Here is a 15,579-nt window from a genome sequence, read left to right on the forward strand (position 1 = left end):
TAAATAAATGAAACTTTATGGCACACTTACAGATTTGAAAAACCCAGTCGTATAAAAATGTAAATTCCTCCCAAATGTATCTATAGACTTAATCAGAATCCCAGCAGGGGTTTTTTCCCCCTGCTTGATAAGTTGATTCTACAATTCAATGAATATCAAAAGTAGAATAGTCAAAAAGTTCTGGAGAAGACCACTATGGGAGCTCCAGTAGGTGTTTGGACGCACGATGAAGCTATGGTAATTTTGGTTCCGTGGTGCTGGTGCAGCTCGGAGACGGTCTCCTGCAGGAGGGGACACCTGCTAGGTGGCAGGGACCGCCCGTGAAGCAACCACCAAGGGCAGGTCTCCAAACCTTGGAGGGAGCCGTGAACATTGTGAGAAGCGTCAGGAGGACGTGAATCCTAGTAGCAAAACATTAATCATACCAGAAAAACTTATGAATGAGACGTGAGGGGACATAATCACATGGGTTTATGGAAAGATAGTGCAGGCACGTGGAAGGCCGGCCACGGAGTGTCTGCAGTGACCAGTGCACCGTGGTCAGCGGCGGTCCCCCGTCTTCCTGTGACTCCCGTGGCCCCGAGGCTTCTGCAGGTGGCGGGATGGTTCTGTTTGGATTATCGTTCAGTGTGGGCTTGTGTGGTGCTTGCTTTTGTGATCCTGGGCCGCGTGAGATCCCAGCCACCATCCACGTGGGCCCCTGCTCCCGGCTCCCCACGCAGCCTCCAGTAAGGAGAGCTCTAGGAGCATCTTCTGTTCCAATATTTGGTCTTTGACTCCGGGTCCTGACCCTGAGCTCCTGAATCGCTAGGAATTTCCTGGGTGACAGAAGCATCTTTTGCTCTCCAGATGTGACTTGGGGTGGGTGTGGGGGGTCCTGGGAGGGCTGGTCATCAGGAAGACGAGACCTGATTGGAAGCTTGCCACTCTCAGCCCACCCCCTCCTCCTGCGAGTTAATGATCAATCATGCCTACATGGAGGAGCCTCCGAAACATCCAGAAGTGTGGGGTCTGGCGAGCATCCAGGTTGGGGAACACCTGGAGGTTTGGGGAGAGGGAGCTTCATGCCCTTCCCACACACCTGGGTCTGTGCGTGTCCTCCATCTGGAATGCTGGTCCGCGTCCCCTGTCGTGTCCTTTCATCACAGAAGCTGGTAAGCAGCAAGTGCACGGTTTCCTGGAGTCCCGGGAACCGCTTTAGAAAAGCGACAGAGGACGGAAGCCAGCCAGGAGGGGTGGTGGGCACCCCTGACGTATGGCCTGCTGGGGTTCCATGCTCCCTTTGTGATTATGATTGCTCCCCAGGATGCTCTTGCAAACTACAGACCCCGTGCTCCCCGAACATCCAGGTGGACTCTGGGTTTCCTATTGCATTCGTGGACTGTCACCTTTACTAACATGATGGACTCTGAAGCTCAGTCGTGCCTGATTTGGCCAGAGTGGGGCTCATGCCTCCTCAGGTCTTTGCTTCCTGGTCATCTCATCCGGCCCGGTCCCAGCCCAGGCGTTGCCCGCTGCCCGCTGATCCCAGGGATGCCTGGTCCCTGCAGGGACCAGCGACCTTAAGAGCCAGGATCTGGGCGCCGGCGAACTTGTTGCTTTCGGAGTGTTGAGGCTTGCCGCCCCGCCCCGTGGGGAGGGCTGGGGTGTCCGGGTTCCCCAATCCCACCCAGCACTGTGGCTCTGCTGTCCCTCGACACTTTTCTCACCAACTCCCATCAGCCTTACCACATGTAGTATTTGACCAAACCCCCTGTCTGTATCCAGCCTCCCGTCATGCCCGCGGCCCCCGCCCCGTGCACCTGCCTGCTCCCCACAGACCTTCTCGGCTCCACCCCCAGCGCCCCCCTCACACCTCAGTCTTGTCCGTGTGGTTTCTTCCAGAGACATTCTCTTCCATGCATTGTGCTTGTTTATGAATAAATATAAGGACAACTTCCCTACGGAAATCACTTGAGTCCAAGCAAAGCTGTGCACATTTATGAATTTGTTTTCATACATATATGAAAATATATGTTAACACACGCTTGAGGTATTTCCCGTTGACAGCACTCATGAATATATTTGTAGAAACGCGTGCATGTCGTGCCGGCAACTACAAAAGGCGCGACCACAGAACTTAACGACTTTTATAAAACAAACACGTAACCACCACGGGCGTCAAGAAATAGAACCTCCTCAGCGCCCGGCGTCACCCCCGTGTGCCCTGATTTGGCAAATGTCCGGGTGTTTTTCTCTACATTCGCTTCTTTTTGTGTCTTGGGAGAAAGGCCCTCACCTAATGGAAGGTGTTGGTATTTGTGACTGTATTGAAACCAGACATTTCTCTTTATTAGAAGATGCTAGGGAGAGAGCCCTCCGAGAGCCTCCGAGCAGGGCCGTCGAGGGGCGAGACAAGACGTAGACAGAGCGACCGAGGCTCCCCGAAGAAATCCACAGCCTGGGAGAAACGATGTGCTCAAGCGAATAGAACAGGCATTTAGCAAGAGAACATGCAGGTGGCAGGAAGCATACGTAAAGATGCTCGTGTCACGAGGGTCGGGGAGCACAGCCTGACGCGCCGGGAGCCCCCCACCCCGCCACCTCCCCCAGGACGGCTGAAAGGGAGGGAGAACGAGATGCCCAGGAGCTGACATTCCTGCACCGCTGCCCTCCCCTACTGCCCTTCACACCCCTCTGCTGGGCTCCAGGCTGCAGCGCTTCCGTCCTTCCAACCAGCCCCGGGCCCCGCCCGCTGGTGTCTGCGGCCCGGCAGGTGCCCACAGGGCGGGTCGGGGTCTCTCCTGCCTCAGAGCAGCCTCCCCGCGGACCTGCCCATCTACCTGGGCCCCGCGGTTGTCGCGGTCAGGCGCTGCCCACTACGTGCCCCCGTCTGAGCCAGTGGTCTCTATTCTGTGGGAGCAGGAGGGGAGCTGAGAGCACGTCATGCAGAAAGACCACTCTGTGGTTTCAGTGTCTGGACAACAGGGTCAGGCTGGAGAATCCTGGGCCACTGTGGCCAAGGGGAGGGGCTGGGGGCGAACGGCACAGCAGCCCTCCTCAACACACGCGGGCACACAGGCGGGCTCATACGGGCACACGCGGGCACACACAAATGCGCACACGTGCACATGTGGGTGCACCGCGGACTCACACAGGCCCACACGAGCACACACACAGGCTCACATGCACATACATGGGCACATGCACATACATGTGCTCACACATGGGCACACGTGCACACACGTATGCACACGCACACACTCACACACGCGCTCACACATGGGCACACATGCACACGCGTGCGCTCACACATGGGCACACGTGCACACACGTATGCACACGTACACATGCACACACTCACACACGTGCTCACACATGTGCATACAGCTGGTCTCGGCCTTTAGACCCATTTTCCATTCAGCCACTGGGTCTCAATCCTTTGAAGCTGGACAGTGGGCTGGGGTCACGAGGGCAGTGGTGGGGCCAATCGGGGCAGCATGGGGGAGGGGGAGGGCAGAGAAAGCTGCCCCTGAAGATGCAGAAACTAGGGGCACATGGAGAAGGACAGGAAGAGAGTGAGCCAAGGTGACTGGCTCCCTTGTTCCTACAAGTATTTACTGAGCGGCAAGTGCCTGCCCGACATAGTGCGAAACCAAATGAAAGCAGGGAGGGGAGTGGCCGGAAGGTCAGGGAGGAGCCCCAAGGGGCGAAGACACAGACCTGGAGGCCAGAGACCAAGGCCGGACCCCGATGCCGCCCGCCTGCTGGGGTGAGGGGTGCACCTGACACCCCCACAGACTCCCCGCCCAGCGAGCGCCAGCCTCTCTCCTGAGCCCGAGGGTGGGGGAGACGGCACCTCTGGGGTGTGGCCCCGCGCTGCCCAGGAAGGACACATCTGTAGGCTAGGGTGCCTTTGCTGCCTGCGAGGCTACTGGGCCAGTTTTGAACAAGAGCCCAAAAGCCTCAGCTGGGCGGGGCATGTTCCAGGGAAGAGCCCGGCGAGGCCTCCTTCCTGGGGATGTTTTTCCTCCAGGTACCTGTCCCAGGGGCTCAGCCAGCTGCTGGCTGCAAAGGCTTAAGGAAAAAGAGTGAAGAAAACATTTTGCCTCTACGTTCCCGGCCCCGCCAGGCATAATAAAGCCACGTGGACATTAGGGTAGGGCCTAGGTTCACCCAGTCCCCAGCTCCCAGATGCCCTCCACATAACATTCAGACCCTGCTTCCTCCAGAAGGCGCTGGGCAGTGATGGGAACCCACCTGGTATGATCTTGGAGGCTCTGGAAGCATGCAGGACCAAGCTGGCCCCAGATGCTCCCTGCCCTCCAGCGCCCCACCAGCCACCCTCCTGGGGGCCATCTGGAAGGCTCCCTGCTCCCTCCACGGGGTGGCGTGCAAACCTGCAGGGGTCCCAGCTCCCCCCACCCCCACCCCCCCGCATCCTGCCACTGCCTAGGGGTCAGGGGTCATGCCATGGTATTCTCACCCCCTCATACCTCACCCCCTTCTCCTGGGCTTCTGGGTCAGGCCAGGGGCTGGAGTCCTGCTCACTCACCCAGGCACCTGCCAACCTCCCAGGCCCTGTTTGCTTGAAGCCCCTTAACACTCTCTTAACAACCTCTTAACACTCTCACCTGGGAAACATGTCTCCAGACCGGATCTGCTGCTCCCACAGAAACACTTGGCTCCCCGCTCAGCATGACTCTGCACACGTAACCTTGGACCCACCAGGATTCAAGTCCCAGCAGCCCAGGCTTTTTGGGATTGTCCGGCGCCGTCCCGTCCTCACCCGATGCCCAGCCTAGTGTCCTGCTCTCCAGCCCTGTTGATGCGTTCCTTCTGGTGGGTCTGCCACAGAAGGGCACCTCGTGGGAAAACCATGGAGCCCCTGGACGCATGCCCTCAGCTGACCCTTGCACCGCCCCAGAGACCGAGGGCACAGTGCCCCACCCCCACCTGGTTCATTTGCCCAGAAAAGACCCGAAACACCTCACACTGCCTCTCTTCTCCCATCATGGCCACTTGCTGCCACATCCCCATCCCTCCAAGCACAGCTCTCTGACCCTTCCTTGCTTCCTTCCTCCCCTACAGGCCCCTAAACCCAATGGGCACCTCTGGCCTCTCCGTCCTCGGCCCGCCACACTCCCGGCTTTCCTACGGGGATGCCTGTCTTCCTGCCAGCCGTCCCGGAAGTGGTGGTGTTCCTTGGGCTCCGCGCAGGCTGTCACTGCTCAGGCTGCCCGGGTTCCCTGCAGAGGCTCCAAACCCACAGTTTCAGCCCAGATGGCTCTTCTGCTCCCACAGGGTTCCTCCTGGGGTCCCCATATTAGCACACAGCCCTGGCCAAGTCGGACGTGCAGGGATCCCCCCGGCTCCTCCATGCCCGCCTCACCTGCACACCCAGTCTGTCCCCATATTCCATCAACCTTGCCCCTGAGACACGGTGAACGCCCTCCTTAGCTGCCCCAGCCCCAGCCCACACGCCATGGTTCCCACTTCTTGCAGTCTTGCCCCACCTTGTCCCCTCCGAGGGGTCCTGATGCTCCAAACAGCACCATCCTCAAAAACCACGAAGCACACCTGGTCCCTCCCTGCTAAGCATGCCCCTGGGCCTGGGGGTAAAATTTGCAGGCCTTCCTCCTTCCCTCTCTGCACCTGAGCTGCCTGGTTTCCCAGACCAGCCATGACCCCGTGCCACGAGGGCTCTGCCCCTCCTGGGGGACACGCTGGTTTTTTTTGCTCTAACTTACAACCAGGCGGGCAGCTGTGTTCTTGCCGCCTAACCCTCAGGGGGCTTGTGTTTGGGACTCCCTCTGCCAAAGCCCCACTCCGTCCCCTTGCATCGTGGGCAGAAGACTGCCAGGTCACGGAGTAAGCCTTCCCGGCAGAGTCAGCCCTGGGGGCCTGGGCCACCGGGCAGTGCCAGAGTGGGGTTCCCAAAGCCGCCAAGTTCCCCCCCATGCCCTGCTCGGCCGTGGGAAGAGGCCGGGCTGGAGCCAGACAGGTATTTTATTGAAAGTTCACAGATACAAGAACTCTGAGCAGGGTCACAGCTTGGAGGAGGTGGGGTCAGGGAAGACAGAGTGAGTCCCCAGATGCTGGCAGCACCCCCAAACTGGGAAGCTCCCACAGAAGCCCTTCTTGCTGGGTATCGGGTCAGAGGGGCCCCAGGAGCCTGGGGGGGCACAGGAGGGCAGGGAGGGCAGCCAGCGGAAGACAGGGTGTAGCAGCACAAGGAGACGCCCACAGACCCCAGAAACAGGCAGAGGTGGAGAGGGTCAGGAGGCAGAGAGGGTGGGCCAGCCCTAAGCTCGCTGCCCCCGTATTGTACGGAGCTTCTGACGGCCTCTCCGCCCAGGTCACAGCTTCAGGGGGGCTCCAGGGCACACGCCCTGCTCTGCCCCAACCACACAGCATCCCGAGTCACATCAGGCGTGAAAACGAACATGTCTCAGTGCCTTGTCTCCACGGCCAGCCGTGCCCGGTGGGGCCTTAGTAGTCGGTGAGCGGGTACCGCAGGAAGATGAGGACAAGGATGATGCAGGACGCTGCCAGCGCAGAGCTGGTGATGTTAAACAGCCGGGCTGTCTTGGCGTCTTCCACCGCTCCATTCAGATCATTGAGAAGCTTCTTGTCCCGAACCTGAGGCCAGAGGGAGGAGGTGAGGCCAGTGGCCAGAGAGAAGGAAAAGGCTAGTACTGGGAACATCTGTGCAAAGGGCACACAGGAATTCTTTGTATTTCTTTTTGCAACTTTTCAGTAAGTCTGAAATTATTTAAAATAAAATAGGATTGTCAACAATACTCTATTATTTGATTGAAAGTTGTTGAGAGCACATCTTAAGTGTTCCTACCACCAAAAAACTACAAACCTCAAAAACAATAATTATGTGAGGTGACGGATGTGCTAACGAACACCCTGTTGCAATCATCTTGCAGCATGTACGTGTATCAAATCATCACATTGTACACATTGGACTTACACACTGTCACCTGTCAATTGTATAACAATAAAGCTGGAATCAATAAATGAATACATAAGATGAAGGAGGAAGTTGGTCTCAGAGAGTTATATGATCAGACAATGGAGGATATAAGCGTGCTCTACTCTGAACGGGGTTCCTAATCTCAAATTAACAGGGATTACCTAAGAATAGGCGCTATGCATAGACAGAATAAGTGGCAGACCCCGCAGTCTCTGGGAAGGGATGTTAAGATACAGGGAGTAGGTTGGAGCCCAGGAAGTTCTGGGAAGACAGTGGGCAGAGCTGGACCCATTTCCAAGATTCTCTGGTTATGAAGAGATGTTCCCGAGGAGGAGGCCACCCTCACCCAGGATAAATCTTAGGATTTCCTTCTCTTAAGCACTTTCTTCTTCCACAAAGTCCAAAGAAGTGTAGTTAGATATGTGGATGGATGAAAAGGGAAGGAAAATAGAAAAAAAAAAGCAATAGTGCATAAACTGCATGGATGGATGAGATGACTTAAGGGGTAATAGGGTGTGAGTGAGCAAGGATGAGTGTGAAGACAGGTACAGGATGAATGGATGCACATGGCTTAGCTAGAGGAGCAGAAGTGATGGCAGATGGCTTGAAGGATGAATGGATGTATTGATGTGTTGGGTCAGAGGATGGATGGATGGCTGACAGGTAGAGTTGGTAAGTAAGATGGAAAAAGTTACTTAGAAATTGAGGTTAGATGAATAGTTAAGTGCATTGATATATAAAATAGGTGGGATGAGATGAGGAGAAGTAGGGAAAGGAGGAGGATGCATAATGAACATGTGTAAACACAGATGAATGGAGGGTTGGGTGACGATTTGGATGGGTTGAAGGGAATAAAAGAAGATGGGTCAATGTATAAGGGATGGTGGGTGGGTGGATGGATAGATGGATGGATGGTTGGATGGTTGGATGGGCAGGTGGATGGGTGGGTGGGTGGATGGATGGTTTGATGGGTGGGGGTTGGATGGGTGGATGGATGGGTGGGTAGACGGATGGCTGGGTAGGTGGATGGTTGGATGGGTGGATGGATGGATGGGTGGGTGGGTGACTGGCTGGCTGGATGGGTGGGTGGAAGAATGGATGGTTGGATGGGTGAATGGATGGGTGTGTGGGTGGATGGATGGGCGGATGGGTGGGTGGAAGAATGGATGGGTGGATGGGTGGATGGATGGGTGGGTGGGTGGGTGGATGGGTGGATGGGTGGGTGGAAGAATGGATGGTTGGATGGGTGGATGGATGGGTGGGTGGATGGATGGATGGGTGGATGGGTGGGTGGAAGAATGGATGGTTGGATGGGTGGATGGATGGGGGTGTGGGTGGATAGATGGGTGGATGGGTGGGTGGAAGAATGGATGGTTGGATGGGTGGATGGGTGGGTGGGTGGATGGATGTGTGCGTGGGTGGATGGATGGGTGGGTGGATGGATGGGTGGATGGCGGGTGGATGGATGGGTGGGTGGGTGGGTGGATGGGTGGATGGGTGGGTAGATGGGTGGGTGGATGGGTGGATGGAATGGTGGGTGGGTGGATGAATGGGTGATGGATGGATGGGTGGGTGAATGAATGGGTGATGGATGGATGGGTGGGTGGATGAGTGGGTGGATGGCTGGCTGGCTGGCTGGCTGGATAGATGTATGGACGGGTAGATGGGTGGGTGGACGGGTGGATGGATGGATGGATGGGCAGGTGGATGGGTGGGTAGATGGGTGGGGGGTGGGTGGATGGATGGGTACATGGGCAGGTGGATGTGGGTGGGTGAAGGATAGATGGAGAGTGGATGGATGGATGGGTGGCTGGTTGGATGGGTGGGTGGATGGTTGGGTGGGTGGGTGGATGGATGGGTGGGCGGATGATGTTGATATTCATAAAGCAAGTAATGGGCAAATATGTATATACAAGAACTGGCACAGTATCCCCCCTCCTAATCAATCTTTTTTACTTCCCTGTTACTGGGAAGTCCACAGCCTCCTAGGCCCAGATTGAGGAGACACCATGTCATTAAATCTGCTCCTTCTCTCCTGCCCACCATCCCTGCCCTAATTCAAGTTATGTGCTCCTTTTCCTGGCCACCACACTGGGACCCTAACTTTTCTCTGCCTCTGGGCTTCTCTTGTCCCCTTCCTCCACATTGGTTGCAGATTTTATTGCTCCGACCCTATCTTTCCCTTCTGTGTCTTCCACATGATGAAATCCAAACCTCTCACATAATTTTTCAAATCCTCCCTGCATGGCTGTGTCTGGCTTTCCAGGACTATCTTCTTGTCCCCCACAGAAGATGGGGGCCCTGCAATCCCCCCCTGATTGCCCCACTCTTGTGTCCTGATTTATGTTCTTTTCTCCATTTGGAACACCTGTCTCCTTACCCCCCCTCGCCCAGTGAAAATGATGCCTCCTCCCGTAAGTCTCCCACACCCAGCTCCAGAGTTGTCCCAAATCAGGAATGAAGTGTTCTTTTTCTGAAACACTGTGACACTTCTTCCATCTTGGAGGTGTCCTCTGTCCATCCACCCATTCATACAACACCCTTTGACCCCTACCGTGGTCAGCCCTGCCTTGACACCAGTGACAGCAAGAGGAAGGGGTGGTTCTGGTGGGGCGGGCAGCCATGACTGGGGCAGGGGAGTCCCTGCTGGGAAGTGGGGGGCAGCCAGAGTGAGTCAGTAGAGTCTTTGCAGACAGAAAGCCCTGAGGCTGAGGGAGCAGCATGTTGCAAACCGAGGTGTGCTCCCAGAAAGGCTGGGGCAGGGCAGGGCGCGTGTGGGGGGGCTAGGAAATGGGGCTGAGAATGCATCTTGAACATCTTGAAGAGCCCTGAATGCCAAGATGAGGACTCTGGCTCGGCTAACAGGGGGCGCCAGTGGTCGTTATGAGCAGCTCGCGCCTACTGCAAAAGTGGAGAGTTGACGTTCTGTGTCTCTGCCTTCCCCGGACACTAGGCGAAGCGACATAAGGCTGTGATCGGCGATCTGTGTGTTGCAGACCCAGCCTGCCCTGAACTGAACTGGCCCATGTTCAGGATGGACAGGGGAAGGCAGAGAGGGACACCGTGTTTCTTTCACACCCACCGAATGCCAAACTCTACCCTGCGCAGGTGTGCTTGCTGGAATGTCGTTTCATTTCGGTTTGTTTTGTGAACAGACGAAGGAATGAGCTCAGATGAAGGTGGCCTGTCAAGAGCTCACTGCTCTTAAGGGACCAAGCTGGGAATTTGGCCAAGGCCTTCTGACCCCAAGTCCATTAGGTGCCCTTGGAAGTGCCCATGATGGGCTACAAATGGTGTAGGGTGCAGCAGGCCAGGAGCCATGCAGCTGGATGGACAGATGGACACATTCCCAGATGCAGGAGTCTGAGCCAGCCGGTTCTGCACGCCCCACCCCCGCCCAGGCCAGAGACAACTCACCTTGCACCCCCTTCCCTGGCAAGCCTCAAGCTTTTCTGCCCTGGCTGTCCCCCGGAGGGGAGTCATGGTGAGCTCCCTTCTGCCCCTCGGAAGCACTAACTCCTACCCACCCCCACCCCAGAGCTAATCCTGCACCATTCAGAAATCTCTGACCTACCTACAACCTGCACCAGATGGGCCTGCCCTGTGCCAGCCGGCACCCACAGCCGAGCCAAGGGGAGGAGGGGACAGCTTCCGGACGGGAGCCCACGCAGCACGACCCAGGTCTACAGGCCACTGTCAGGGCACGGCAAGAAGGCAGCAGGGGGGCAGAGCTGAGGTTGGTCTGGGGCCTCCACTCCCCAATTTCTAGGCCTCCTTCCCTTCGCTGCCTCCACAGCACACACACTCATGCACCCACGTACACACTCACACACAGTTGCTCCTATATACACGCACACTCAAGCCCACACGTGACACATACACACGCACGCACACTCACACCCACACACGGTCATACGTGCAATTATACTTACATGTTCACACTCACACACACTCACTCACACAACGCAGTCCCCACACGGCGGAGCCCAGAGCTCAGTACACAGGCCTGGAGGCAAAGGTGCGCCTGGCGGTGGGTGATGCTGACGATGAGTCAGGAGGTGGGGATAGCCGGGTGGCCAGGGCGTGTGATGCCAGGGGCAGGGGTGGGGCTCAAAGACGCACAGGGGCAGAGCTGTCCAGGCTTCTGTCCTTTTTCCAGGGCCAGCCTCCCTGGCCTAGACCCTCCCCTCCCTCCAGCCCCCACGTTCCGCCCCCACCTCACTGGGCGGCTGTAATCAGTGACATGCACCTGGGCTTGGACCCGCAATCCAGGGACAGTGATGATCTGGCTAGACATGAGCCAAACCCTTCCGGAGTGACAGGGAGATGAGTCCTGCCGGTGGGGCCCCTCAGTCCTTATACATTTGCACCGAGCTCCCCACTTCGAATGTGAGTGGATCACAGCCTCTCTCCTGCAATCTTGGTCCATTTCTTTCTGCCTTGCCCTGGGGACATGAGGTCCTGTCTGCCTGGCGCCCTGCTCTGCTCCCAGCCAGCTCCTCTCACAGCAGTGAGGGGCTCCTGGAAGTTGTACCCAATCAGGGTTTGGGGTCAGGGGTGTGTGGGACATGCCTGTGGCTCTCTCCACCCCCCGCCCCCCGCCGGGCACCCCAGCCACCAGGACGGACTGTCTAGAAACCGTGTGGGAGAGGGAAGGCAGAAAGCAGTGACTTGATCAGAGGCCCTGTCTACCGTGGCCTCCTTCTGAACGCCTGCCTGGTTTCAGGGTCCCTGTGAGGGGCTTGGAGACGTTCTCCGCACTGTCCTCCTGTCAACAGGGGAAAGGCTCCAAGGGTCTTCATCGGTGTGCGGCTCCATCCCCGCATGCCCAGGGGCAGCCCCAGGACCCCACCCAGAGGACAGGACATTGAGCCCTGGGTCTGCTCCGCAAGGACTAAGCTGGCTGTGTAGAGAACGCAGTCCTGCGCCCCCCGAGCCCTGTCAAGGCAGCCTGGAAGCTTCCGCAGCTCAGGACTGGGACGGGCAGCCCCGCCCTGCTGGCTCGGAGCTAGCTGGCAGCCATGTGTCTCTGGATCCCATGAGGCGGCCCCCACCTGCCACCCCCCGCTCCCCCTGCCCCCCTCCCCTGCCCCACTCACTTTGAGGGAGTAGGCCAGCGCGATGAAGCCCAGGCAGCAGAAGTTGAGGTAGACGAAGTTGAAGATGGACCACAGGTAGTAATCGTTGACCTCGGTGGTGTCTGGGTAGACTTCGATGACTGTTGTGGGGTTCGTCATAGTCTTCTTCTCGGCTAGGTGCTTGCAGGCCTGGGGGGCACCAGAGGCCCGCACGCTGTCCGTCTTGCTGCTCTTGGACTCCATGGGGAACAGGGTGGGCGCCATGGGGGGCGATGCTGAGGGCTCAGGGGCCGGGGCCACTGGAGCCTGCAGGGCCGGGGGCTTGGACACACAGGCAAAGCAACCCTTGGGTGAGCCTGCCGGGGGCCTTGGAATCCAGAAGGCCCCGTCCAGGGGGACTCGGGCTTCCTGGGCGCCGTCCGTGGTGCTGGCCGGGGCTCCCAGCAGCGCTGGGCACTGGCCGGGGCCCTGGGCCTGGAGGGAGGCGGGGAGGAAGAATGAGCTGGGTCCCGCCTGCCCTGCAGGGCTTGCCCTGGCGTCCTGCAGCATCTCCCCTGCAGACTCACAAGCAGCCCCAAAGGAGATGGAAATCCCCACCGAGGCGGCCAGCTGCCAGCCTGCCTCCCCGACCCGCCCCAGCCACCCCGATGCCAAAGCCCTTCACAGCAGCCTTGGCATGAACATCGGGGGCTTTTCATCACTTTGCCATCTGCGCACAAACACTCACCCACTGACATACAACAGCAACACCCCCATACCCAGCAACGCCCCAACTGACGGGCTGTTGTAACAGAGCATGCCAGCATCCCGAACACCCCGGCACACACAGGCCAGGCAAACCCACAATGGCAGCGTCTCGGCCACTATCCGGCAGGAGCAGAGCTCTCCGGAGCACCTGCAGGCTGACAACGCTGACATCGGCCACCAAGACTCTCCAGACCCCCGGGCGCACCCGTGTGCTGAGATGCTTCCAGGTAAACAGCTCCGCACTGTGACACGCAGCGTGGAACACACAGCCACACGGGCTCGGACGCAATCGCCCGGGGATGGAAACGGCCACTGCGGGCTCCCCAAACTCGTGCGGGTCGTCCCCGCCCCCAACCCCGGCCCAGAGCGGCGGCCGGGACCCCGAGCGCTCGCTCTCGCTCGCAGGGAGCCACCCAGCCCGTGCCACAAACAGACGCACAAGGACACTCTGCGAAACGCGCACTTCTCCAGCCAGGCACTAAGGCGTCCGCGCCCTGCGCCCCCCCCCGGGGGGGGGGTGGGTCTGCGGCCGTCACCCCGCGACCCGGCCCGGGGCTGCCGCAGCCGCACGGCCGGACGGCGCGCCCCGCGCCCTCACCTGCTGGCGACTCCTCGGCGGGCGGACCGACCCCTGCGCCGCGGTCCGCGCGTCCTTCCACCCGCCGGCGGCTCGCTGTCCGCCCCGCAGCTCGGCGTCCCGGCGGCCCAGCCTCGGCGGGGGGAGCGCGCGGGGCTGGCGGCGCCGCTGTCCCCGCTCCTGCGCTCCCTCCGCAGCGCCAGGCCGGCCGCGCGGCTGCAGCCCCAGCCTGACTCACGGCGCCGGCGGGCGCGGCCACCTCCCCGCCTCCTCCCGCCCCAGGGTGGGGGCCGCGGGCGGCGGCCGGGAGCCGGACCCTCGGGGGCTGCAGAGCCGGCGGGGGTTGCGGGGATGGGTCCTCCTACAGTGCCAGCCGGTGTGCCCGACCGCTGAGCCTCTCTCGCCTCGCTGCCCCTCCCTCTTGCCGAGCCCCCAGCCTCTCTCCCCTCTGTCTCTCCAGGATGGAGCCCCTTCATCCTCCTGCTGTCCTCCTCTGCCCCACCCCAGCCACCAGGACGGCTATCTGAGCCCCTTCCCCTCCGCTGCCCCCTCTCAGACTGCCGGGTCCCTCCCCTCCCCACATCTCAGTCCTCACCCCTCCTCAGGTACCAGTCCTGGCCTGGCAGAGCCCCCCCCAGAGAGCCCAGGTTCCCCAGCCTGTGCCCCTCCCCAGCACATCCCTGCCTCTAGCCCAGCCCCATCTGCTCTCCTGTTCCCTTACACCCCTGCCCCCAGCCAAGCCCCTTGCAGGCGCCGGGCCCCCAACTGTAGCCCCTCTCTGAGCCCCAGCCCCAGCAGCCACCTCTGCACAGTCCTGCCCCTAACCGAGGCCCTAGCCCCGGAGGCTACCAAGTCCGGCCTTCCTTGAGCCTTGATGTGGCCCCATCCCTTCTGAGCCCACCCCTGTGGAAACTCCGGACCCCCTCTCCCCAGATCTGACCCTACACACCCCAGCCCAGAGCACCCAGCCCCACCTCCTGAATTTGCATCCCTCACCTAGTTCAGTCTTGAAGGCCCTTACCTCTCACTGGTTGGTCCCCTCTGCCCATGGGGCCAGATGTTCTTCTCCAAGCCCCTCATGACCCTTGTCTCCTTCCGCTCACCTGCCCATGCCCCTGCCAGCCCTGCTGGTCCCACCCGGGCCGCGTCCCCTGCAGATGCCCCTTCCTCTAGCCAGAGCCTGCCGGCCCAGCCCCAGCCCCCTCTGGGGGCCTCCACTCACTCCACACCCTCTCGCTCTCTCACACGTGTCCCCAGATGACCTCTCCTTCCTGCAAAAGTCCCAGTGAGTCCCATCTGCAAGGGAGAAAGAAGCCCTAGCCCTCTCTGCCTCTCCCGGAACACCCCCCCCCTCACCTTGCAAGTGCCCTCTTCACCAGCCCACCAGCCTCCACAGACCCCAGACCCTCCAAACCCCCCAGAAGCTGCGCCTATGTGTGGTGGCCCTAGATTTCCTTCCCCAGCTCCCCCCCTCCCCCAGCCCCTGTCCCCTCAGAAGCCCTGGCTGCCGCCTGACCAGCTCAACCTGCCTCCCCATCTCCACAAGCCTCTCCTCCAAGCCTGGGTCTTCTCAGGAGCAATCCTTGCCCACCTATGCCCAGTCCTCTGCCCACCCCTGCTCTCCCCAAACCTCTCTGAGTCTGAGGCCTTCCCGGAACCCATCTCGCTGGACAGGCCCCAGCCCCTCCCCGAGCCCTCCCCTTCCAGCCCCGCCCCCTGCCCCTGGCCCAGCCTCATCTGTGGCTGTCAGGAACCCCAGGAACCTCCAGGAGGTTGATAAAGGCCCCTGTGAGTGGGAAGGGTCCCGGGCACCAGGGCTACCCCCCATCCTGGCCACGTCCTCGGCAGAGGCAGGCCCAGTCCAAGAGCCCACAGGCATGAGGGAGGATGGGGACTGTGGGAGGATCAGGATTCAGTTCTCCCCCATGCCACACCCACTGCCCCCTTCCCAAGGGCCACACGTAGGGGCACCTGGACCCGCAGGCCTCAGGCCGAGCCTGACCTACAGTGCAGCCTGCCTGCGGTCAGCTCCACATGCCACCAGCTCACCTGGGGCCGGGCACCGCCCCACCTGCCACAGGCTCAGCCCCGGGCTGCTGTGGGCAGGCAGGCTGCCGGCCGTGGCCAATGGGGCTGGTCGGCACAGGAGTCCAGCTGGTCCTCAGACAGCAGGAGAGGGGCGCCTGGCCCCCAGGGGCCTGCTCCAGGTCCCA

The 15,579-nt window shown here is 59.9% G+C and overlaps 1 protein-coding gene across 1 annotated transcript; it reads right to left on the minus strand.

Moving 5' to 3' along the window:
• Window positions 1-5,970: 5,970 nt before the first annotated feature.
• IFITM10 (interferon induced transmembrane protein 10) lies at window positions 5,971-13,023 on the minus strand. The gene is made up of 2 exons (XM_036074734.2): window positions 12,064-13,023; window positions 5,971-6,621 (listed from the first exon to the last, which is right to left on the minus strand). Exons 1-2 carry the CDS (start codon window positions 12,589-12,591, stop codon window positions 6,472-6,474), a joined length of 678 nt encoding a protein of 225 aa, XP_035930627.2. The 5' UTR covers window positions 12,592-13,023; the 3' UTR covers window positions 5,971-6,471.
• Between the last annotated feature and the right edge of the window lie 2,556 nt (window positions 13,024-15,579).

Source organism: Halichoerus grypus, chromosome 11, assembly GCF_964656455.1.
Source record: "Halichoerus grypus chromosome 11, mHalGry1.hap1.1, whole genome shotgun sequence".
Taxonomy (NCBI): Eukaryota; Metazoa; Chordata; class Mammalia; order Carnivora; family Phocidae; genus Halichoerus; species Halichoerus grypus.

What these genes read in the sequence shown, in the direction of transcription:
- IFITM10 (XM_036074734.2), bottom strand. Translation starts at nt 12,591, where the DNA reads ATGCTGCAGGACGCCAGGGCAAGCCCTGCAGGGCAGGCGGGACCCAGC. An exon ending in CGCTGGCCTACTCCCTCAAA is followed by an intron (nt 6,622 to 12,063) that starts GTGAGTGGGGCA and finishes CTCTGGCCTCAG; the next exon opens with GTTCGGGACAAGAAGCTTCT.